Consider the following 26,617-nt stretch of genomic DNA (forward strand, 5'->3'; position numbering starts at 1 on the left):
ATTACAGAGGAGCCCGTCTCCCGTGACTCGGCTGGGGAGAGTCCGCAGGCCCTAATCAAGAGAAGACTGCCAAGCGGTTAAAGAGCAGAAGCACAAGCCGGCCACCTCCCAGTCTCCCTCTATCTCTCTCCATCTTCCCGTTGTCACGGTAACTCCCTTCTCCTCCATTGCTCTCCGACTGTCTCTTTCTCCTCCCTCGCTTGTCCAAACAGCTCACCCTCCCTCGTCTCCGTCGTCTGCTACTCTCTCTTTGTCTCTCCCGCCATTGTGAGGACTTGACCAGTGTTCGTAAACAGGACGAGGCATCATGGGAGAAGAGTTTGTCACTTACCCAGACAACGTTTGACAAACCCTCCGTCTAAGAGGTCTGTGGAATACAACACAGTGTCAGGCGCCGAAACAGATTTGTCACTCCGGCGGCGCTCCTCAGGGATCTGTTGTTGGGTTTCTTGCTCTTTTTTTTCCCCATTCACCTTCCCTGACATCGACTGCCTCTAAGTGTCTGGGGGTATGGTGGTGTTGCTTTGCTCAAGTTTATCTCAAACTAAATAAAACTTTGCTGGGCCTGTGGAACACACCATTTGTCTGCAGCTGTTTTTCCAGTCGGTACTAACTCCAGTGAAAATCAAGGCCAATCTCTCCAGGGATACCAAGTTTCATATAATTGATTAATATAATTGGCCCAACTCTGTCGGCGACCATTATCTCAGACACACCAACCCACACCACTGCTTTTCTTCTTCCTCCGTGAGCCATCATTAGGGCGTTGGTTGTCCTGGTTTCCCACATGAAAGAAGGTCAGTCCCCCAGCATGAGGCTAATAATCTGACAAATAGCTGTTTCAAGACAGTGACACAAGATAAACCAGGTTGACCTAAATGGGCTTAACACCTGTTATCCAGTTCTGGCTTCAAGACCCTTTTCCCATTTTTTTGTTTTGAATGGATGAATTAGTGAAGATAATTTGTTTAATTCTCTTTTTTTCTGACCACTTGACTACACTACATTCTGTTTGAAAAGGCCAGTGATGTGCCTTACCTAGTCTTGCTTCTAGATACACTCTTCAGATTCAAGACACTTTTCTCTGGGGACGGGTAGAATTATAAACAAGACCATGTCTGAGGCTGAGTCGGATTAATCGGCTGTGGGTTCATGGACATTGGATCATTTAAATGTATCAAATACAATAGGCTTTCATCTTTTGCCTTGATGAAAACTTTATTTAAGTATTGGACATGCTGTAGCAACACAATCAATTCATGCAGATTTTTGATATAAATCTATATTTGTCAACACAGGTACATTACCTGAGTTGTATATTCAAATGAACAAATAATGTCACTTAAAATTCCTCCTGCTGTCCCCATTGATTATCCAACAAATGGCCAAACAAATGTTATAAAGTCAATACTGCATAACAAGCTTTAAGTAGCATAAATATCATATTTCCATCATGTTTTCCCACATTTTCACTGTTTGACGTTTGACTGCACGGTGCTTTTTGTAATTGGGTCATCTCATTGCACCCTCTTCCCCCGCAATGGTTTGATGGCACCAACTGTTTATCTTGATGCGCTAGACTCCTAATGCTCACATGACGGTAGTTTGATATCTGAACAATTTGGTAAAAATCTCACTCTGCCTTTGGATGGAAACCTGGGCTCAGGAAGCGACGCCGGAGATTAACCTCTGACAACAGCCTCAGATCAAAGGCTCAAACAGAATACATTGCGTGGAGTTCATTCATTAGACATAAAACACTCTCCCTCGTCTCTGAGCTCCGTTACTACCCCCCCCATCCCCCGGCACCAGATCATGTCACAAATGCTGCCCCGGACGTCAATCACTTGACGACACGGCGAGCTGATGGAAAGACAGAGGGCGCGTCAGAGGCGCAGAGGAATCTTCTTTGGCGAGAGCGTCTGCCTCTTGTCACGAGCCACAGGTGCTCTCTGCCACCATCATAAGAGCTGAGACGTCTCTGTCAGAGTTGATAAAGCCGATGATTTTGAAAAGTGCGAGAAGGCATAAGTAAAGACTGTGCCGGGGCAACTGAAGACAAGTGGCGTGGAAAGCAAAGGCAGCGCTCCTACATCTGATGGAACCAGAGAGGGTTACATCAGAAGTAGAACGTGCTGGGCGGTGTCGTCTCCATCCTCCGAGGCTAGCCCTAGTTTCGTGGAGATGTTTATTATTGATAGAGGTGGATGATAGCCTTGGGATGAATTGCATAATCTAGAGCCGCCTCTAATGGATGCAGGAAATGGATCAGGCTATCAGTCAGGTCTCCGTGGATGAAGGATGTGTCTTTGTATGCATGTGTCTCCCTTTGTGTGTGTGTGTGTGTGTGTTTGCGCTAAGGCCGGGCAACCTAACCATCAGCACATGCAGCAAAATCGCTGATAACGTGCATCGTGTGGATGTGGTTACTTAAACTGAAATGTATCTTTTGAAATTCGCTTTAAAAGCACCATTTCTTTACATTTTAAAGGGTGTAACTCGGCACAGTGCTGAAAACAAAGATAGAGGATTGCGGTGCTTTCCCAGTGGGAGTCTATAGCACATACTGATATGTAGACACACACACACACACACACACACACACAAACAAAAACAGCAGTCTCAGAGGAATGCTCTGTGAAAATGTCAGTTTACGCTTCTTTATGAGCCAAGCTGAAAATACATTTGAAATCGGCAAGAACACAATTGCTGTTCCTGCATTTGCTTCCATATTTAAATGATATGCACGGCAGACATTTAGATCAATAAAGGGCTGAATTCACATTTGAGTTGCATTTGTCCGATGACTCTGAATACTGCCTATGCATACATGGGTGTGGTCTGCTGATGCCATCTTACTGGGGCATGAATGAAATATTGTTTTGGAGCATTTCTAAGATTCTTCACAAAAGACATTTATTCGAACAATTCCAGGAATTATAACCAAACGTCATGAAGTTAAGCGAATGAAAAAGAGGTTATCCTTCCACCCGAACCGCTGCAGCAAAATGAAAAGAAAAAAAATTTAATAGAGATGTCAATCAACCGCAGTCTGCACACGCCCACACAGTCCTCCGAAGAGGTCTAATCAGACACGATAAGTGAAAGCGCCTTTGACGCTGCACTGGCCTTTGGAGAAGATAACGCTAATGCACTCATTGATGCAAAAGCCTCCGACTATCTGTGCGCACTGCACCGCTAAGCATTGTGCATCAAGAGGTTTTGGTGGTGGGAATCATACGGGGAAGAGTGCTGACTGAGACGTACAGTATCATGAGCATATATACCTCACGGCTAATCAAGACTTCTCCTTCAGTAATATGTGAAACGCACATCAAACATTCATGTTGAAGGTTTTTTACGCCGAGGGTAAGAATCAATAGGGACGTGTTAAATGTCAGACCGCTAACTGTTTCGGTTAGAGCGGCGTGTGATGCAATTAACGGTGTGAAGTGACAGAAAAGCCACGATTTAATTACATTTCTTTTGGAAAAATCCCTCAATTGCCTTTTAAAATGGAACACTGAATAAATCTTAGGAGTTAACAGCTAATTGACTCACAACTAACTGCCATTTTCTGCAAAAGTGGTTACTTTGCTCCAAGGTGTGGCTAACTGTGGGTTCAGTTGCATTAAGTAGAAAAGGTAAAAGAATGTGGAGTAGGATCCAGCCTGTGAAACAAACCCCTGCAGAGTACAGACATCAGCTCCACTTGCTGAGTGAATAGCGTTGTTGTAGGTAACTATTGATTCTTTATCGACGCCATAATGCTTCCATTTTCTTTTGGCTGCTCTGCTGCTCTTTAAAAAGAAAAGAGAGAAAATAATTTGAAAACCTGAAGGATCGCAGTGATATTACCACGTAATGACTGTTTTGGCCTGAGTGGAGCAATACTGTCAGGTGTGCTTGCGAAGGTGCTGTCGAAAGCATCGATCATTCGGTGTGCAGATTTTCCCAGCATGAGCAGGCGAGAATGAGAACAGAGAACCTCAGTCCTCCCAGACTGATGTTTTTAAAACTGCAGAAAAAACTGTGTGTGTTGGGATTAAATGAAAATACAGTTTAACAATTACAGAGTAATGGGAATACATTGTTAACATCAACCACTAGTTGTTCTGGTTCAGTGAATATCCATGGCTTAGTCCAGAAACCTGAGGATTTCTAGGCCAAAGAGAAAGATCATCTGACGGATAAATACTGCGAATGAAATATGGCGCGCTATAAAAATAAAGGTTAAAAGGATTAATTGAATAATTGTGTCAAATAAGTCATGTGAACTGCTGCACAGCTATTTCCCTCAGGATAAACACGGTATTATCTCATCTATATCTTTATTTGATCTGATCTTACATCAGTTTTTCTCCTGTTCAGACATCAGCGTATCGATTAGGTAATCCGCCACAATGATTCCCACAATCATCACCATTGGAAATTCTCTTGTACAAATGTATTTTCATGAGTTGAAACTATAACTTTATTTTCAAACTAAAATTTAAAAAAAACAGCAAAAACCCTGTTTCCGCTGCGATTTGGACTATTCCACATCACCCCTAGCAGTGGTAGTAATGGACTGAACCGCCTTTCATGATTTAAACCTATGATTCAAGCTAAAGGTGCCGCGTTAGTTAGCTCTTGTTTGTGGACATGTACACGCATGCATACAACTTTAAGTTGGTATTCATCATTGTCGTTAATTTTGTTAAATGTTTCTATTGTTAGGTCCCAAATATTGCAGTTATTACTAAAATGCAAGTTTAGCAGCGTTAGCGCTACTGTTATGCAGTTTAAAGCTAGCTGTGTGTGGTTGTGTTAATATAACGTTACTGTCATAGCTACTGGACTAATGTGTGTTGTAAATATTGAGTGTTCATATCGAGGGTTATAACTTGTTCAATGTTGCCTTTTGCACCACATTGATGATTATTGCATCAATATTTTTCCATACTTGTCCTGCCCGGATATTTAGCCCATAGAGGGCAGCATGAACCAGCTAATCGTAACATCACCGTTATTTTTTTGGTGGGTCGTTCCAAATACTACTGCACATGTTCGTGACACATGTTCTGCTGAATTTAGCACAAAGTTCTGGACAGTTTTGTTGGAAAACACCGTGGACAGTGATGTCTTCAATATGCACCTTTTATAACAGAAGACAGGAATAGCCGTCTTTACACAGCATCCTTAATGCAGTTTTGTTGACCATTTAGGCGCCTCTCCTTTGTCAGCTCTCTAAGAAGTGACTGGTATATTAGCTTCCTTCTTGCTCCATCTATATATTCTTTGTTTCTGTGGATACATGCGTTTGTCTGTCTCTACCTTTTTCTCTGTCTGACCCTCTGTTGCTGATTTGATTTTCCGTGTAGGCTCTCGTCTCGGTAAATCAAGAGATTTCGAGCACCGGTTGTAAACAGTGTTTCAGGCCTTGTTTTGATCAACACTTTCACAACTCACGTCTCCTCTGATGTCTCTACATCATCTATTCTAATGTCTGGAAAGCTTGGCTGCTCTTGGTTCCTGGTGGGACTATAGTACTGTGGGCTCCTGAGGACACGTGCATCTTAATTGCATAAAGGAAACTTACCTTGTTCTCCTGTCGGAAACCTAATTATGAATGAAACGGATTGAGTTTCAGTAATGTCTTTGATTAGCCACTTAATTAATACTTTCCTCACTCTAATTGTACAAGGTGTATGGCTACTCTTTATGTTTATGAGGCTCTGCAGTGATGATCGATGAGTCCAAAAGGACATTAGCATGTAGTATACAGTGGATCCATAGAAGTCTATTGCTTCTTAACGCTTTGTTATATTGCACCGCTTCTACCTCAATTTATCACAAATTGGCAGTTTTCTATACGTCTTCGTCTGTCTGTGGCCTCCTCATACAGCCAGAGCTAGTGTGTATGACCCACCATACATCTTCTATTTGGAGCAGATTTGTTTGTTTTTTTCCAAAAAAGAATACAGAACAAAAACAAGAGAAAGCCTGAAATTGCATTTCAAACAAGTGCTCTATGAGAAGATTATTGCAAAAGCATCAAACATTAAAGATCTGAGCATGATGGCTGTGGAGGCTCGGCCTCGTCTTCCTCCAGACTTCAAGTAATTACTAACTGGTAAATGAAAAACGGTGTTTTATAGACTCAAAAGGAACGATGTAGTGCAGAGCTGAAAAGCTGACGTTAACAGAGGTTGCATTGACTTGCATTATGACGCATTCAAGCTGTATTCAGTAGAAAATAAGTATTAGGCAAAACTTATTTATGACTCTATCATGACGTGTTCGAATGTAATTTTATAATGTGTTTTTGGAGAGAAACATGAATAAATACAATTGTTTGAAGGAGATGTTTTCACAGCAATATAAGGTAGATATTAGAGATGGGATTATCATCCCTTTAACTTCTTAACACTCACTCTTATAATACATAATTAAAATGACTAATGCCAAGAGTTTTTATTCAAAGCAAGTATTTAAATAAAAATACAATCATTCATTTTGTGTGTTTTGTGCATATAACCACTATCGATGACAATAAGTAAAATGATAATATTTAGAATATTTGAAGGTTTACAATAACTTCGGGACGGCTGCAATTATTTTTCGTGACGATTCCGGGACAGAGGGGATAAAAGTTAGTCTGGAACCTTGCTCTTCGAAAGAAAATCGTAACTGGTAAATATTCGAATCGGGAAGTCAGACTTAAAAAAAAAATAATAATAATAAACTTTGCAGTCGGTGTGTCTCCAACTCAGACTAAAGGAAGGATTTGAAGGCCATGTAATACATTATTGCACAGCACCTTAGCTCTCAGCTGGGATCAGTGGATTCCATCGTCTTGAAACACTTTTCTTTGCCCTCAGAAAATGTCAACGCGGTCCTTGAAATTCATTCTATATGCCACACATGCTGATGAAGGGATCGCGGTGTAGTGAAGTGTTTCAAACCCCTGTCTTATGTTTGGGTGGTGCTTGAGATGCTTGCACAGAAAGGTTCCCGAGAGTGTCCTTCAGCGGAATGAAATCCCCTTTTTCAGCAGTTCTGAGCCACTGACTCTGTAGTTAGGAGGATACTCAACAGGCCCACATATGCACACTCATTCTCTGGAGATGTGAGCATTCCAGTAAAAGTTGTTGAGCTGGCCTTCTTGTACAAGTTGCAGTTGCATCATCTAGACTGTTTGTTTCTATTTTGTTGGCTCCTTAATGGTTGTGTCCCACCTTTCAATTGTTTGTTTCACATGAAGGGCTGTCCCAAACTAGTCACGGGGGAGTGGACGCAACTAGAGAAGAAGAACCGGACCAATACCGGGTTTCTGAAGCCGATACTGATATTTATATTGATTCTAAAAATGACAAACGACAACAATTTGTATTCGTTTTTGATGAGCACTTTTAAGGATGAATTTTGCTTATATGTGCGAAGCAGGAAGTTTAAAAAGAAAGTCACAAACAATACTAATCGCAATTATGCCCATAAATAGTGTTTTATGTTTCATAGTTTTATGTGGTGATCTTCACTGGAAATCAAATTAGAGTATCATCTGGATCTGATAATGACGACAATGGGCCTGACCTATTTAATTCAACTATATGTTTATATACCATATACATTATATGCTGGAATTTTTAATTCCTGTTTAAGTCTCGATCAATTTGTTGCTGCATTTAAAAAGGTTTACGCTTCAATAATTCCTGTTAATATCAAAAAATTGTTTCCCAAGTTGCTGGTGCATGATTTATTAGTTTAATGATAAATATCAACTTAGTAAATTGATTTTGTATTTATTCATTTGTTACATTTTGTTTTATAGAGTTAGGACAGCGACGTTTAAGTCTAGCCTGATGTTGCCTTACGCATAGAAGAAAGCTCCCAGTCACTTCCACACAGTGAGGCGGTAGAGACATAGTAATGTGTAGTCTTTGAGTGTTTCGAGTCGGCCATTGGGGTGACGGAGAACACTTTAGATGGTGATTAAAAGTCAGCATGGACTTTGCACATGGTTTTAAGTTGCAGGACTGTTATTGAGATAGATGGACCTAGTTAGACTTTAGTCTTTGCCTGAGCGTGACACACTGGTAGTGGAGGCATTCAGCCTGGATGTCAGCCCATAGCAGTAGGCTGTCCTGGGACTAAGAGTCGCTGACGGAAAAGGCCGCCGCAGTAAGTCCATTTTAGTTAAGGCCTTTCTCAGTGAATAACATCTGCCACATTGCCTGCATGTGCAACAGTCCCTCGCTGTGCACTCTAAATTTGCCCCGACCGAGCCAGTCATATCATTAGCTTGTGATATGGTCTCTGTTGATACTTGTGCAGCTGCTGTCTGAATGCAACGTCACAGGGGAGTCTGTAGACCTTGTGTTTGAGGACACAGTCAGAGTTTCTTTTCAAGAATTGTTTGTAATCTCTCGTGGGTGACAATTATCAAACTATTTACAACTTAAATTGTGTCATAACCAGAGCATCTGTACAGTGACATAATGCTTCGCTCAGCCAAGAGCCTGATGTAACATAATCTCCGAGCATTTTAATAAAATCTTTTATAATATTAAATTAAATTAAATTATAATTGATTATCTCGTAATATAGTCATAGTAACTATTCCATTCCTTTATTCATGGTAGTATATTTAAGTACAGTATTATATTTTTCGTCTGTCATACCAGCTGGATCATCACTGAAAATGTCCTGGAAAGGTCCCGGGAAATGATCCTCTAGAAAAGAGTGGACATCCTGGAAAAGTAATTTGCACGTAAATATTTCTCATCTAATCTGCAACCGTATGATCATGAACAGCATCGCTTTACTGACGGTTCATCATGTGCAAAGCGCGAGAGAACCGACAATGACATTTGGAGATCGTCATCGGAGCGTCATTTTACATGTTTTGGCCAATCTCCTTGAAAAAAAAAAAGTATTACATTAAATTGATAGAGGAGGTCCGGCCCTAAGGGAGGACAGCAGGAGCTCATCCTCCTCTGACTCCCACCACCACTTTTCTCCGCAGTCCACATTTCAATGATTGATTTTTTTTTTTCAAAGGAGAGAGGAAAATATTTCATAAATGATACTGAGATTTGGGAAATGGTTTATTTCAACCAATTACTATTTTTTATGTATTTTGATCTCCCCTTTCCTCCTTAAAAATAGAGGAGCAATGCACCAGCTTGCTCTGATACACATACAGTATGTATGATGTACGTATAACTGATGCATCTTTATAAACAGACTTCCACTTTATTCCTCTTTCCACTTCTGGAGTCACTAAAACCTTTGTCATTAGAATTATAAATAAACCAATGGATCTTTTCGTAGCTCTCGTTTACTGCTTAGCAACCTTATGTGAGTGTTTCGCACCTGGCAGTGTGCGCTTCATAATTGGCCTTAATTGGCCAACAGCAGCTTATTAGTATGGCAATGGTTTTCTGGTGGTTTGATTGGTGAATGGGGAGCTCCTGCTGGTTGACGTGGTACTCCTTAGGGTCAACATACTGGCAGCTGAGAGATGTTTAACTAACCCCTGCAGAATGTGTATTGAAAACCCCTGAGGTATAGAAAATGATGCCACGGCTGTTATTCTTTCTTTTAACTAAGCCAGTTCTCAATACGTTGTGGGGACATGATATTGTCCGCATGCAGAGCACAAAGCACATATTTTTGGCATTTTGTGTCCCGCGCTAATATCGTATGAAAGATTTTGTGAAATATAATTGACTTCTGAAAATGATTTCATGCCAAATTCCAATGCCAAGGACAGGCGTGAAGCGCAACATGGCATGTTCTCCCACCCCCTGCACCCGAACACCAACTGTGGCTTTTTGCCTCGCTTGTCCAAAGTACAGTAGCGTCCGTGTGCGCTTCATTGAGTCGAGCCGTGCTTTTCAAATTCCACCCATGAATTTCCAAAATCTCCACGTATTGTAACCCTTTATGTAATGATCACACACTGAAACACCTCCTAACAGGGCTCCAGAGGCTTAGCCACTCATCTTTATGCATCTGTGCACTGAAACATTAGCCGTGAATGCTGCGCTCTGCTGCAGTGTGTTGCCGCTGCTGACTTTCCCTGCAATTAGCATAGTACTCAGGAAGAGTACGAGTACTGTAGAGCACCTGCTGTCTTGGTGGAACGCTTTGATGCAGCTGTTTGGTCATTTTCTGCCCACTTCTTCACATGTCGGGAGAGAAAGTAGACGCAGCGCTGCTGGTTTTACTCATTTTAATGTAGGCCGACTTCACACCAACTGTGCCACATACCTGTGTTATAAAAGGAAAAAAATATAGATCATTTCAAAATACCAGATCGTACTTGGCATCAACAGGATTAAACAGGTACTTGGAACAAAGATTGGGATCAGAAAATGTGAAGCAAACATTCAGGGGGATTGTCAGTTGGACAGCATGGCGCTGAACCAGGCCAGCTTGGGTGCTGTGTCCACAGTGGAGTCGGCTATGGTGGTCAAGCCAAGGCAGAAAGAGTAGAGATCTCTGCCAGTATTGTGACTGTTGTCTGGGATATATTGCGGTTGTTCGTTTCTTTCCGAAAGTGAGGGTAAAATTGATCGTGGGATGAAATGATAGCTAGATCCGATGACTGCAGTAATGTGGGCGTCACGCAGGACGAAGCTCGCTTTAAAAACAAACACTTGAGTTGAGACACTTCGTCTGAAAGAGGGTTTCATCGACCATAAGGAGCCCAGGGACTTTGGAAATCTGCTCCTCTGCATTGACAAACATGGCTTCAGGCAGTTCATGGTGAAGTTGTTTCCTCTGGGTGCCCACCTTGTGAAGGTATTTAAAGTCCTATAGTCACCTGGCATCAGACCAATGGGGCGGACTGAGGCCACACTGCAGGGACCATCAGTCTGCAGGGACTCCTGAGCGAGGGGGAAACGCAATCGGATATCTACTTTGTTACAATCTTCATCCGGACAGATGGATTGCAAAGTAGCCTATTATGTATTATCTATAGCAAGCTATTGATGGTTGTAAAGTTGTTTTTCTGGCATTTATTATTACACTGAATCAACGGCGTGGGGAGTCATAACACAATATTACTCCATTTACAAATTTGTCGCCCTTATTTAAAACTGCGCCACCTATAATTCCAGATGTGTGTTTCAACAATGCCACCAGCTTTAAAGCCATGCTTAAACGTCATGCCGTTGTTCATCAATGCAAGTATATTGCCGTGAGATTTTAGTGTTGTCAAAATGAATCGAAGGCAGTTACGTACGAGACAGCTGCATATTTATAAGCCGTATACACAAACCTTTTCCCTTTTTAATGATTGCTTTTCAAGCTATCAAGCTTCGTTTGTTCGCGTCTGGACTTATAGTTCAGATTTTTGACTTTGCATCTAAACCTAAACATGATTTTAAAAATATAAACTTGATTTTTATGATTACAAAACTGTTATTTCTAATGATGCACTATAGTATTCCATTCAACGTCAAATTCAGTGATCGTGCAATCTTGTACAGTAGATATCTTACTTGTCTGATAATTTTTTTTGCATATGTGGAGATTGCAGGGTTTGGGTGGAGCGGAGCTCCGTTGGACGGACGGATGACTCGTTTGTTGTATCGCTCATTGATGCTGATGTGCTGTCATGTTTGCTCTCGCTGCGTTTCGCAGAGCTCTCCCCCTCAAATTGGCACGGCCCCCTTCCCTCCGCCGCACAGTCACGCACCGATGCCTGCACTCGCCTTCACTTCGCATCTCTCCTCTCCTTTGTCTCCCACTCGTAGAGTTTCCTCCCGCGCCCGTCGCTTGCCTCCATCCCCTGCGCCGTTCCTCCTCGTCCCTGTCGTTGCCTTCATCCGTCCGCCTCCGTCACTTCCACTTTTTTTCCACCTTTCAGTCTCTTTACCTCCTCTGCTCCCTCACCCCGCCGGCCTCCCTGCATCTCCACCTCCTCTTCAAAACCATCTTTTTTTCTCTCTCTGCATTCCTCCCCCATCCTCTTCCCACCACCTGTCTTTGTTCCACCCCTGTCAGCCGGCGGTTATGTCAGACGCTCTCCGAAGTCAGCGTTGGGAGGCACAGCATGAATGATGATGGTGCTGCCTGTTTTGCAAGGTTGTTGTGTGTTGTTGTGACCTGGTAAGGCACGGATGCCTATTTTTTTTTTTGTGAAAAGTGCTCAGACTTTGTGTGTGTGTGTGTGTCTGTGCATGCGTGAGATGCACCGATCCCAGGCAGGTAGAGAGACAACAGGTCCTGGCTGCAGCCCCAAAGCTTAGCTTTTGGAACTTTGATGAAGAGAGTTGAGGGAAGGCAGATCCACAGCAGCCCCTGCAGGAGGATTATGGAAACTAAATTCTCGTGACAAAAAAAAAACCCAAACAGAATGGGTGGGAAGGGATACGAAAGAATAGAAACAAACTTAATTGCATACAAGATGCAGCAAATTTGATCTCCAAAGAACAACGTATGCTGAAGTGCACGGACGTTCACCTCTATGGGCGGACGTGCGTTCTCTTCCATATGTCCCGTCCCTAAGCCGCTCCGGTCACACCAAAAGAGCACAAGCACATTTTCGCACGGGGGCCGTCGACACCTCTGCTGTCGCTGCGCTCTGGGTGGAAACGCCGCACGACTGTCCAGGCTTTGTCACAGCGGAGGTGCAAGGCCATGTCTGCGACTTTCGCAAAGCCCGAGGCAGCGGGCACATAAGGCCTTGCCATATGGCCCGGGCCAATGGCCCCCGCTACCCTGTCTGCACACAATTGTGGAGGATAAAATTTTCTCACCGTCTGTCTTGTTCACCCCGCTCTCATTAACATACCCACTTCATTTTTATCTCCTTCAGAATCTTCCTTCGAATGGACCCTATCTTTCATAGAAACATCTCCGATTTCTTTTTTTTTTTGTATTTTGGCCCCTTTGTCTTGTTTTATTTACATTTAGCTGACAGTGATCCGGGGCCGACTTACAGTAGAGTGCAACAGCTGACGAAGCTTATATTAGCAGAGTGCCAACATCACACGCTGGTAGTCATCAAGGCATTCGAGGATCAAAGCTGCAGCGCCCCGACAAAGGCTATAACAAGAACGCCTTTGTCTCTAATACGGTCATGTGCTGTGTAAAGAAGTCAGTTTGAAAAGTTTTGAAATCTGTAACCTCGGCTCACTCTCTTCCCCGCTGTCACATCAAGAGAAGTCCCCGATAAGTAAATAAGAACTTGGCAGATAAGTGTCGAGGTTTTTTTGACTAGAGCGGCTGAAAGATCAGTTGAAAGCGTCAAGTCAAGATGTTTTATGTCTTGTCTCATTTTCTGCTTGGCAATCTGTGTCCGCCACCATACCTGACTAAGCCGCTCACTTCTGGTCCTCCTCACCTTAAGTATGAAAGAGATGTACCCAACATGCTTTAAGAGGCCCACACGACACACAGGATCCTCCTTCATACCCACGTATGAGTATTTCTGGAGGAGACTGTAATCCGCACACAGCTGCCTCCGTTTTGTACCTCCTCCGAGGGAGACGGAGGTTTTCAAATCACCCGTCCTCCCGTCACTCCTCTCCTTTCCGCAGAATGGTGAGAGGCAAAAAAAATTGGGAAAGATCAAGAGAGGGGGGTGGGGGAGTTTTCACGGAAAAAGAAGGCACTCCTAAAAGACACCCGCAGGGTTCTGCCGGGCAGCTTTCCCTTCCGTTGCATCACGTCTGGCATAAAGCGAGAGTCCCCAGGTTAAGAACAGCCTGAGCCAGATGGGAGAGAGTGTGAGAGTGAGGGGAAGCGAGTGGGAGACAGAGGGGAAGGATAGAGGATGGCAAAAAAAAAGAGAAAAACGCGGGCCCTGCAGTAAGCTATTCCAAGCGCCTTTGTGGGGTTGCCATTTTTTCATTCTCTCCCACTCTCCTTTGAGGGGATTTTCTATTCCTCTCTCTCTCTCTCTCTCTCTCTCTCTCTCTCTCTCTGTCCCCATTTATTCTTCTCATTCTTTTTTATTTTATTTTATAATGTTCTTTTTTTTGTGCCTTGGTTTCTTCAGGCACTGTTTCTCTTTTTTATCGTGCCAAGTTTGTTGAGCCAGGGCTCCCTCTCTCTCTGTCTGTCTGTCTCTCTCTGTCTCTCTCTCTCTCCCTCTCTCTCTGTCTGTCTGTCTCTCTCTCTCTCTGTAGCCGTCTGCGTCTCACGTCTGTATTTTTCTTTACTCTCATTGCCCCTCAGTCCCCTTCTGTCTCACTCTCATTCATTTCCACTGACTTCTTCTCTCTCCCCCCCAAGTCCAATTTCACTCATCATGTTTGCCTCTCGTCTGCTCCACAGCCATTCCTTCCTGCATCTCAATCCCTTTGATCAAGAGCCAGTGTGCAGTTTATCTTTCCCCTTCCATACTCCTCCGTTTACTCTCTTTATGTGCGTTCTGCCCCCCCCCCCCCAAGCTGGTTAAAGACAGTGTTCGCACTTGATCGTTCTGAGGCTCCCGGGCTCCTGAATCGATGGCGCGTTATTTTTTGCGCTTCCCCCCGCGGCCATCAGACCTTGTGTGTGTGTCTGTGTGTCTCAGATGACATTCTCGCCAAGCCAGCTGAATTTGAAAAAAAGCAGTTTATGTGTGAATACGATGTGCGTTCACGCTGCTGTTTTCAGGTCCTTTGCTTAAAGATCTCTGTCCACACTCAGACACCTAAACGATCTCAACCAACACCCGGTGAGTCTCCGTTAATTCCGCTCAGACCCCTCCTGCCCTCTGTGATCACCTTCGGTGTACCGAACTCTCAGTTTAGCTATTCTCCTTTACATATCTTTCTGTTGTCTGACCTGAACGAGCATGATAATCATATGAATATTCTTCATTTCATTTTCTGGCTGGCCTTTTTGTTTTAGAGAGAAACTGCCTTGAGGAAGGTGAGCGTTCTCTCGTAACACATGCGAGCTTTGGATTGCTAAAGACAAAGGTTTAAAGTCGTCGTTAAATAAATAAAAAAAGATGTTAAAAGAAATGTCATGAAAGTTTTATGTTAACCTTGTGAACAGTAACTCCTGTACTACTGCGATGAAATGTTACTTAATGTGTTCTGACAAATGAGCATGAATCAGGCGGCAACCATTGGATCTGAAAAGGGAAGCCGAAGTGCCTAAAAAAGTACCTAAACATTGCATTCTCTCTAATGGCCATCAGGGGGCGACTCCTCTGATTGCATAGAAGTCTATGAGAAAATGACTCTACTTCTCACTTGATTTATGACCTCAGTAAACATTGTAAACATGAGTTTATGGTCTCAATCTCTAGTTTCAAGTATTCTTCAATACGGCATGATGTTCATTTTGATCCCATTTCCAGTAAAATAGACCATAAAGCAGGGTATGCTTTAGGCCGAGGCTATCTCGTGATTGACAGGTCGCTACCACAGCATTGTCCGGTTTGATTGTTGTCTGTGTGTTTTCAGTTCATGAAAGTTAGTTGTACCATTTTTTGGTTGCCTTAAAGTGTCTTATTCAGAGCTCGGTTGTACTTAGCTCCACCCTCTTCTGTCACTTCTGGTAGCAAAAAAAACAAGATGGCGACGACCAAAAACCATGATGGTCACAGTCAAAATGTCACACTTGAGGTTTTAAAACTGCAGTTGGTTTATTTACAGTCTGTGACATAAGAACAGGTCCATGACAACAGCTGTATTGTGTGATAGGCTATCATTGCTATTTAAAATGAGTGCTCATACGGTGATTTATGGGTGGCAAAGTGTGCTTCTTCACTACATCGTAGCTCCTGACTGAGACGGAGCAGGCTTACACCATCCTTTTAACAAAGCTCCCATTTTTTTCCCGTCCACACTAAAACTCAAGGCATTTTAAAATGTGTTCACATTGGCGAATGTTTTTAAGCAGCTCAGGCTTCGGGCTTAGTGTGAGCCGGGGGCCAAAATGAGAAGACAAAGATGCATTTTCACGCTGGCTTAGTGTGGACGTATCTACTACGTTGTAGTTGGGAGTGTCATGTGGCTGTAAACATTCATAGAGTGTGGCAATTCTTCTCCACAGTCATGTGCTTTTTGGGAGAGTCATGTAATGTTCTCTGAGGCCACAGACGGATGATTTGGCCCAGAGAAAGCAGATTCCAGGTCAATCCATTAGAGATTTAAAGGGGAACAGAAGTGGAGACAAAGAGCCATGAGCTCCTTAGCCTCCTTCCTGTGGGGACTCTCAAACGAGCCCCTTGCCCTTGTGATGTCACACAGCCAAGCAGGAACACATTTTCACACATTGCTCATTTTTCAGCATTTGAATTTAATCAGGTTATAGAATGTGACTTTGGAGCAACAATTTCTCTGGACCCTCTGATAGCCATTCCTTCTTTCCAGGGAATAGAAGGGAATATTTCACAGTTGAATAATCACATGTGTTATTCCTACGGTGTTGTACAGGGGAATCGATATCAAATCAAATGAGTATCTCTCCTCTATGGCCAAAAAAAAAAGGAAAAGAAAACAGACTCGTCGGTGCTCGGTGCCATCAGTCATCAGAAATCTAAACTTGCTCCGAAGCCAACAAATCATGTGGGGAAAATGAATGCGTAGTGTTCTTCTCTACCTTAGCAGCTATTTTGCTCAGTGCCCTTGAGCAAGTCACTTAACCTGCTACTGCTCCAGTGGAGCAACACCAGAGGAGAGCAGCAGTAGATGCTGGCCTGTTTTCTGAAGAAATATGTTACATGAATATTACCCATTAAAAATAATGTCTTGCAAATCTTACATAGGTAAATATTAAAAATAGAAAACATCTGTAGGTATTATTTCTCAAGAATTTCAGAGTCAGTTAATCTGCTTCGTCAGGATTGTGTGGGTCTGGTTTGATCAGATTCGTCATCAAATTCTGATTCAAATGTTGGAAGTACATACTGTAACCAGTGAACAAACCAAACTGTATTAACTTTGGCAGAAATTAGTGTGTTCATGTACTCAACACCACAATGCAAAACACTTGCCTGCAAATATTTCGCGTCGGAAGTTATTCATACCGGCAGAGATGCAAATTTGTCACAGTTGCAGATTTCTTTTCAATAAAAGGTTTGAATAGATTCTCACAGGCAGAGGACCATCGACCAGGTTTCTATTGACTCATACTGTTTCCTTTGAGCGAAATGCTCTGGATGAGTTTAAATTGCCTCTGGTAAACAGTGACACAGTCTATATGTCTGAGGCTTTTATTGTGAAAGGCAAGGTTGTCTGGAGTAATGAAATTTGCCGTCTCGGTTCGGACTTCATATCCTCTGTGTTGTTGTACACTATAGTGTACGTTTTCAATATGTTACGCACAACGTGATTTATAGAATTGTCAAACAGCCAACTGTGCAGTCTGTTTCAATTTGATAAAAGTATCCTGTATCTTTGATTTTCTGCACAATTTAACTGCTGTATGTATTTGTATACAACACTGCTTTACCTTGGGGATTGGTAATTGATCCATGAGGCACAAAGCACAGGTTCAACCAATAACCTTTGGCATGTGTTTCACCAAGGTTGGCTGAATATCACAATTTCACGCTGGCAAAACAGCTTACACATGCGTATCGGACAAAAAAACAAACGCACATCAACCATTGACTCTCACTCACACATTACTAATATCATTATTTTGTTACATTGTGTGATTGCATAATTTTATTTTGCACAATCCAATCTGGACCCAGCATGAATTCAAAAATGTTAAATTGAGGTCTTTTTAGGTCAAAATCTGAACCGTAAACATTTTGAAACCACCACATTTGCACTGAAAGGACCTCTGATGGTGTCATAAAGGGACTTATTGTTCTGTTTTCTACTACACATTCATACCCCAACATCTGAAAAACTTAATTAGTGAGATATCTCCAAATACAGCAAGGAAATAGAAGCTTTACGAAATCGAAATAAAATGTATTAATTCCTATATCATCTTCATTCAGGGGTCTTGAAAGTTCGAAACAAGTTTCAAGTTGTTGAATTTTCCTCTTGATTTCATTTCAAATGATTTAATGTATTTATACATTGTCAATATGTGGATTATCTTTGCAGTTGAGAATATCTCTCTTTTTCCAATTGAAAAAAATGCTGCATGATGAGCAGAGAAATTGGCCTTGCATTGTTTTCTAAAGTGGCATTAATGAAATGGAGTTGACCCTTAAGCACTCAGCTGTGTTAAGTAAGTCCTTAGCCTGTCAAGACAATGGCACCTAGCTCGAATGTCTGAATATTGAATAAACATTCATCTTGATTGTAACGTTCTTACCCGTTTTCTCCTCTCCTCTCTTGCAGTGCAATAACGACTATGCCCCAGTGTGCGGCTCCAACAATCAGAACTACCAGAACGAGTGTTTCCTGCGCAGGGACGCCTGCAAGCAGCAGTCCGAAGTACTCATTATCTCAGAAGGCGCCTGTCCTGCTGGTACGTGCATTTACATTATTATGGCGCCCACGCAGACGAATAAACAAGCAAATGCTCATCACAATCGCACCCCTGCAGCGCCCACCACACGTACACTGACAGATAAGACTCGAGAAAGAAGATAACACTCTGGAAGCATGTAGAGGATGTAACGCAGAATGTGCATTTGTATCGCACCTTTCGCGCAAGAAATGATGTGCTATCGTCAAGAGCATCGTCAGAAAAATGTGACGGTAATTTGAGACTCATTAAGCGTGAGCTCCGACAGTTCGACGCCTTGTGTACAGTTTATATTTGTTCCCTAGACGTCTCAGGCCAGAAGCAAACGCAGACCGTCACGATTTCCCGCCCATTCACCCATTCACTACAGGTCTCGATTAAACCGAAATAAGCATTTTTCAGCCACCCTCGGAACATCTTCCCTGGGGTGAACATCCTCACTGCAGGTTTTATCTGTGTCAGGTTCAGACAACTGCAGCGGGAAAACCACCGAGTGTGGCACTGTGGGGGTTCTCAGAACACACACACCACAGTCTTTGCATCCAAATCTACCGGCCACTGAAATAGCAATAATATAACTCAAGGTAAAAATAGCTAATCGAACGTTGTATATACAGCAGTTCAATTTTCAGGCTTAAATGTCCTAATCATCAATACATGGAGATACTTGCAGTGGACAGGGTTCAGTGATTGCAGAGTGATGCAGTACTTCAAAGAAATTAAAGCATGATGAAAAAACAATTTGCCAGGGGTGACAGACTGATGTAATTTCCCCAAGTTTAATGTAACAAGCACAACTTCCATGACAAGTGACAAGTGTTCTCATTGAACGGATGGAGAATTTCATCATAGCCACACAATGTCCTCGCAACGAACCCAACGCCGCATTGCTCAACCGCCAAACGTTACGCAAGTTAATTAAACAGTTTACTTCAATTTGGTGTGTTAAACAGAAAGTTGAAGAAAGCTTGACAGCTGTGGCCTTTTCGTTGCGTAATGCTTAAATAAATGTCAAAAGGCATGAATTGTCATAGGTGGTTACTGTAACACTGTTGCCAAGAGGCATGCTCAACATAGCAGAAAATCCAATGGCTGAATCACACATCATCTTCATGGCCACTTCATTCTTTACTGGAATGTGAAGACATTTTTTATGTAAAAAAAATTCAAAAAGTGCTCGCATTAATTCTGCGAGGAATCCAGTGAACCCACTTGGATTTTCTTTTCTTTTTTTAATCCTCGCCGTATGACTAATGGAGCAAAATAAAGACGATACACAGTAGAGGGTGGAAACTCTCTTTAACTGTGATGCTCAAATCTACCTTAAATATGCTTGTTGTAGAAAAAGATATTGACTTGGCTGATTCTGGTGAGTCGTGGTTAAAATCTGGACACTCATTGGTGCAATCTTTCAAGACATTTTTTTTTTTAAAGAGTTTTGCCTTAAAATAATATGCTGACAAGTGGCCGTGGTACAATTTTCCCGTAATAAAAACAACATACTCCACAGGGGCAAACCCCTCCTCTGCTTCACATCAATGAGCGATTAGGTTCCGTCTTGTTTTTTTGTTCAACAACTGCATAGCTTGTTGTAGATTATCCCTAATACAGTATATACCCATTTTTGAGAACCAGCTTTTTTTTAAATAAAAATTAGAATATAACTTCCTTTTCTATACCCTGTCCAATTAGCAATCACCTATGGTTTTCATCTTATCTTGGGCTGGAAAGTAGAAGCCCTCTGTGTAATTATCTAACATAATTGGGATTACTGTTTGCTGATATAGCTTGGTGTTTAAGCAGCTGAGTCGGTGGGCGCCTTCAGTCGGGAAAGGTCAGCCACTTCATTAGCCGCGTTATGAACACCGGCAGTGCCGCTCAGCGTATGCAGTGCCATAAAGTTAAAGGTTCCTAGTCATTAAAAAAGTTTGGGAACGCTTATATGGATTCACTCTATAGGCAGCAGTAGAAATGAGATCCTCGTAAAATTGGGAGATTTCCATGCGGGTGACTGTGTTTAAGGTGGGACTGTTGTAATTATGACACTCAGCCTTCTTTTTGAAAATGACCACCATGACTAGTGTAATGTAATTATACATATAATACATGTTCCACGGTATTATGGTGTACAAGGTTATGTAGAAATCCTGACAGTATGATTTTTAGTGCTGTCACAAATACAGATGCGGTGCTTTCTGTGATGCTGTACTTGATGTGATGTGTTTGTGCACAGCACGTGCTACACAGAGGTCGGTCTCTGCGGTGTAGCAGGCAGCTGAAAGATCTCAGAAAGATGGCGATTTTTGGTTTTTGGTCTTCTTCAAACTACAAAAGCAGTTTTTTGCCACATGATTTTATTCAACTGCCAGTCCGCCACCACCATACCATCTCCGTTCAGCCCACTGATGTGTCGGTACCGTCGGTACCCGCTGCTTGCGAAAAGTATAAAACGTATGAAGACACAGTTACCGCCCAAGCCTGGTTCCTATTTATGCCCTTTTTTCATTGAACAAGCAGTCTGGGACATTTTTAAAAACAAAAGCAGGCAGTGTTTTATTTACCCCGTCTAGTTTTTATATTGTAAGGACATGTGGAAATTGGTTTGGCCCACGTTAATGTGTTGCATCCTGTGATGACAAATCCAAATGGACGAGCGTGTACTTAAAACATAAGCATTCCCTCACGCCCCCAAAGGGATTCTTTCAAAATCTACCAGTTAAGTGAGTCATGTTCTGAGTAAGTTGTGAATGAGTGAATCCACCGGCAAGGTGGCGTTGGCTGTTTCCGAGGCCCACGTGAGTCACTGCTTAGGCTAAGACGGCATCGCTGGCTCGAGTCGAGTAGTCGCTGACTCAGTTGCTACAGTTCCAGGCAGCAGGCAGAAGTCCATTAAAAGGCCCTCGAACGGGCACAGCTCAGCAGAGGGAACGTGCGGAGACAGCGGCAACGGTCTGTGTGCCAGTAGGCAGGACTTTTGCACGGTCACATGAAACCTCCAGCCTCTCTCTAAAGTGCTCGTTGTGTGTGCTCGTGTGTGTGTGTGTGTGTGTGTGTGTGTGTGAGGTCCTTTGCGAGCCATGTGATAGCGTAAGCCAGTGTGCGTGATATGGATTTGTGGATCTTCCATGCAACAAGCAGCGCCTCTGAGACATTAACGCGGGGTTCAAACAAGGATGTTTTTGTGGTGCGGTCCTCTGAAAAAACAAACCAATGACAGTGGTTCTACAGTATGCATGTTACCCTCTCTTTGCTCTGGCGTTTCTCCAGAACAAGGCCACAGTGAAAACAAGTGTACTTCCCTCTCTCGGCTCAATCAATTTTCATTCCAGTGGAGTCCGACTCTCACGCCTCCTTCTAAGTTTAGCTCAGTGGGTTTTATCTTGAATACTACATGTGAAGGGTTATTGTGCGTTCAAGTAACTTTTGTGTGGTTGTGTCGTTCCATTTGGTTGGGGAACTTGGGAAATGTGGTTGGTGACTCGGTGAGGAAAAAATAGAACTTTCTTGAATAAGACCCTTGAGACAAACAAATAAATGATAGAAGACTGAAAATGTGTTGAATGTAATATGAATGCAGCAGTGGCCCAGAGACATTTAGTAATAATAATGAAAGACTATTTTAACTAATTTCTACTGGTCAGAAATTATAGTCTGCAAAGACTGGTGTCCCAGTGCCATACTACGTTCTTATTGTATCGTCTACTGTGCTAGTTTTCATAGTATACTGTTTTTTTCATACTAAGTTGCTCAAAAAAAAGTATTTTTATGCTAAATGTTAATAATAAGATATGTGCGCTGATGCATGCCTTTCAAACTGCAACTTTGCAACGTCTCTAACGATTAAACCCGACAGACATCACTCTGTCGCTGTGAAATCCGGGAAAGGTATTCGTTTGTGTTAACATCTGGTGACTGAAGGTCAGAGTGTGTGATTCACAACTCATCAAGCCATTCAGTGAGTCCTTGAGCCCCGTGGAGGAGCATCTGCATTCATTATGTTTCTCCACTCATTTATTGAGCTTTTTTCATTTAATTTTTTAACGAGTAATCTCCAGTCATAATGTGAGCATTATCGCCTTCTGTTTGCAGTAGCTTACAAAAGGTCAAAGGCAGCGAGAAAACATCTCTCCTCAGAGGGGGAGTCAGGTTTCAGTGGAGAACGGATACACTCATTAAAATATAATAGTGGTAAACAGATATATTTAAGGGGGTGTTAAATTAAAACGAAATACGTTTGAACTTTTCTCATTGAATACATACTGCAATGACGTATTTGCCATGGCAACAAGCTATCATGACATGACATAAAGGGATGTTTAAATGTATTTAAAACTCCACAGCAATGCAGTAATAAAATGGGTGGAAATTACTCATTTTTGTTGAAATTAGTGCCGCCCTATGTACTGCAACTTTGGTATATTAAGAGGAGATTTGTAACTAAGCAATTGAAAAGAAATGTAAATACAGTCATGAAAGTAACGAAGTCTTCGATAACATGGGGATATCTAAATTTACAAATGCTTGCTTTTCATGTTTTAGTTAAACACACGACGGGATTGCTGTGTGGGAGCTTTCTTACGTAAGCGAGTGTTGCACACAACCCTTTCATGTGGAAAAGTAGGGCAGGCAGCTACTTCTGAAGTGTTTCCTCTCGGCTCTCTTCACCACTTAGCCATTTAGTTGATACTCTCTGCTAAGCCAACGCAAAACGAGTGCAACGGCGGGAAACGTTAGGAGATATCCCGAATACCAGCGATACAAGTTACTAATTGTACGTAATGCGAGCATCAAAACTACTTCACCCAAGCTGTACATGTACTGGCACAAAAACCTCTCTCTCTTGTTCCCTCTCTCTCGATCTCTCCCTGTCCTCCTTTCCATCCCCATCTCCCAGAATGCCATTAGCTCCAACAGTAGTGGAATGGATATCTGCTTGCCAGTTCCAATACTTGTTTTTTAATTGCTGGGGTGAAAAACATCCTAAAACAGACATCTCTGGGGGAAAACCTCGTTATATATATGAATTAGTGTAGAAAAAAACACAAAACAAACAAAGGAGTCCGGCATTGTTAATGTTGAAAAAACAATCCTATCACATTTACTTGTTTTAGCAGTACCTCATGAAGTAATTATGCTTAACGTGATCGCAAACATGACCTATTACCACCTACAGCAAACGGTATGTCATGAAAAATGATACTTACTTAAGTCAATGCCAAAATAAAAAAGCGGGATGGCACTCGTTTCTCTACTTTACCATAGGTACCAGAGATGATAGACAATTCCCCTAATAATGCTACATTGTGAATAAAGCGGCAGGAGGAGAGCTAGTAACGTTAGCTGTTAGCAGTCCTGCTCAACAGAGCTAACGGCTAACATACGTACGTTAGTTGCATTGAGTTATATTATGACACGTTCGTGTTTTATTCTGTAAACATGAGTATTGAGCAAACGTAACCTATAATGTTAGCGTGATGCGTTCATAGGTAATCATGTAAAATCTTGTGTTTGGTGAGAAACAACGTTAACGTTAGACCGTCACGGTCACACACGCCTGACCCATCTTGTCACATTACCAGATCGCTTCTTGTCTTTACTGTACATGACAGACCTTCTGACAGCACATGTGCTCCCGTCAAACCCTCATGGATGCTGCTGAGGGCCAAGAGGCCAGACGTTAGAGTCTGCTGTCATTCCAAACAGTAAACAGGAGGCGTGCTGAGGTGCCAGTTTCCTGCTAAGTGACGAAACTGAGGCACAGACGAACGCGACACCAAAGCCTTCTGTTTTTATGGGCCCCAAGGAGAAACGTCTGGTGATGGCGGTCGTCGAAAAGTGTGAACGTCCTGAGCAATGTTAAACGACAGAGGTTTAGGTTCGAACCATCTTACAAAGTGGGGTGTTCTTGCCCATTATTGACTTTTTCAGTGCAACATCTGTCAGACAGAGAAGCAAATTCACACTTCCTTTATTCCAGTCCTTTCAGGTCTTTATTCCCTTCATGTCACCAACAGATAAGGAAGTTCTGATTTAGAGGCCGATAGCGGGGAGAGCTCTCAGCGTTACAAAACCAGTGAGAGCTGATTACCGCAGGATGGTACCACTTTTCTATCACATCAAGCGTGAGCCCGGCGCAGTGAGGAGCATTAGCTTGGCCAAGTGAAACAAACGAAGCCGTCTATTTTCCCCAAAGGAGGGAGTTTAGCGAAGGCAAGCACTCACATAGCACTTTCCAACTCCATTCCGCAAATATCAACAGTGTAACTTCCAGGAAGTCGTTCGATGGGGAGTTGGGAGAGGGTTTAATTGACACACTGTTAAAATGTTGATGACATGTTTAATCACCGTTTTGTCGCTCTGGAAATCCCTGAGCACCAACAGATGACAGGAGCCATATGTTTATGATGATTTAAGACGCGCACTCTGGGTTAGCAGTAGACCAGGAGCTAAATGACAATCAGCGTCGCTATAATGTCACATACAGTACAGGTGAAGTCATCAATACAACACCAATTCTCTGTGTATAAAAAAATATTCAGGTCTTGTCAGCGCTAATTTGTTGCATATTCTATCTGAATTCTAAGCACTTTAAGTGACGATAGTCTAATACGTTATTGATCTGTAGGGAGATTTTCTATTTGCTTGTTCTCCTCTGGGGAGGTCAGAGGTCAAGATGAGCTACTGAGCAGCGCCCCAGAAGGGGATTCAAGGTCTTTCCGAAGGACATTTTAGGTTGGGACAACCCTATCTCCAGACTCGGACAGCAGGGATAGATGACTGATTATTCTGCAAAAATCCTGGGCTGCATTCAAAAACAAAAAACAAAAAGTTTGTGCTTTCTGCAGTGTCTGAGCATGGCAAGTTACTGTCAGCAATTGAAATGCAAGCATTCATTGCAGACCTGTGACAGCCATCCAGCCCCACCGCGCTTTCTGCCTACATAAATGCTGACATGTTGGCACTGGCCGTAAATCGTGCCAGGCAGATTCCAGCAATATGCTCATAAATCCAGGAGATACTGGGCTGGTTGGGGCTTTGAACCTGAAAAGTCTTCTCTAATCGCAGTCGGGGAGGAAACGTCAGCAATTCTGGCAAATTATAGTGTGATATAGCGATGACCCCGGACGGTCCGCCGCTTCTGAGATTTTAATTTGGGATCTGCGTTCCATCTAGAAAGCTATTTGGTGCTGAAGATTGTTGCGGAATCCCGGGATATACGCCAACCCCTGTGGTCAGTAGATTAAAAACCATATGTTTCCCACTGAGCTGAAAATGTTCCCATCAAGTTCGGCTTTGATGGAACATCATTTTCAAAAGGTGCAAAAACTTGTTCTATATCTCCCCAGACAGCTACCGTAGCCTTTAAAGCTGCGAATACTGAAGATTCTTAGTTGTACTTGCCCCAGCTCAAATAATCTGCCTCTCATTGCCGTTGTAGATATTGCACATATAGGTTGTGTAGTTGTTGTACAAAGAATGAAGTGGTGCTGCTTGTGTATCATAAAAAAAAAATAAAAATCCATTACAAGGGTTCACTGCGAAGATAGCTCTTCAGAATATGAGAATCATTTTTACAAGGACACACAGGTAGTTTGATACATAAAACCGCCTGCCATGCAGTGCCTGTCGACATCCCTGCAGCCATACTGAAGCCTAACTTTCAAGCCAGAAGGTGGAAAGTGTGTTCATTGGTGTGTGTGTGTGTGTGTGTGTGTGTGTGTGTGTGTGTGTGTGTGTGTGTGTGTGCCCAATGCAGTCCAGCCTCTGATGTAAGCAGCACAGTGAGGTTAATTATAGTTCCCCTCGAAGGTTCCTCTCTCTTTCTATCTGCTTTGTCCCTCATCTAATCAATCGTTGCGAAACTGAAAAGAAAATCACCTCAATCATCTATTGTCTATAAAAAGGTAACCAGGCTTTTTTTCTCTCTCGCTCTCTTGGCACACCTCCTCTGCTCTCTTGCTCACTCTTCTGTGCCTCTCACAAAAAAAAGAATTGCGCGGTATCTCCTCTTTGTGACCCTTTATTTGGCAGACAAGTGGGCAGAAAAGTACGCTTGTGCCTATCTCCCTTGCCATTTTGTTCTATTTTCTAATGCCAGTCTTTCTCTCCTGAAACCTCTGCCCTTGTACAGATACTAAAGCTTTTTATTGATCTCCCCTGAACCCCTTCTGACTTCAGCCTGATCCTTCAAGCTAAGCCTTTTCATGAAACTCTGCACATGCAGTGTACCGCATGTACCAAG

At 42.6% G+C, this 26,617-nt stretch overlaps 1 protein-coding gene across 1 annotated transcript in view; it reads left to right on the forward strand.

Annotated features, from left to right (window-relative positions):
* The window catches only part of tmeff2a (transmembrane protein with EGF-like and two follistatin-like domains 2a), a 100,542-nt gene that overhangs the window by 22,041 nt on the left and 51,884 nt on the right, over nucleotides 1-26,617 (forward strand). Inside the window, exon 3 of the mRNA XM_076111755.1 lies at nucleotides 18,246-18,375. Within this exon, the coding sequence (XP_075967870.1) occupies nucleotides 18,246-18,375 (130 nt within the window). The remainder of the gene's footprint in view (nucleotides 1-18,245; nucleotides 18,376-26,617) is intronic.

The sequence above is a fragment of the Anarhichas minor genome, unplaced genomic scaffold (genome assembly GCF_050575085.1).
Source record: "Anarhichas minor isolate MPS153535 unplaced genomic scaffold, ASM5057508v1 ptg000004l, whole genome shotgun sequence".
Classification (NCBI taxonomy): domain Eukaryota; kingdom Metazoa; phylum Chordata; class Actinopteri; order Perciformes; family Anarhichadidae; genus Anarhichas; species Anarhichas minor.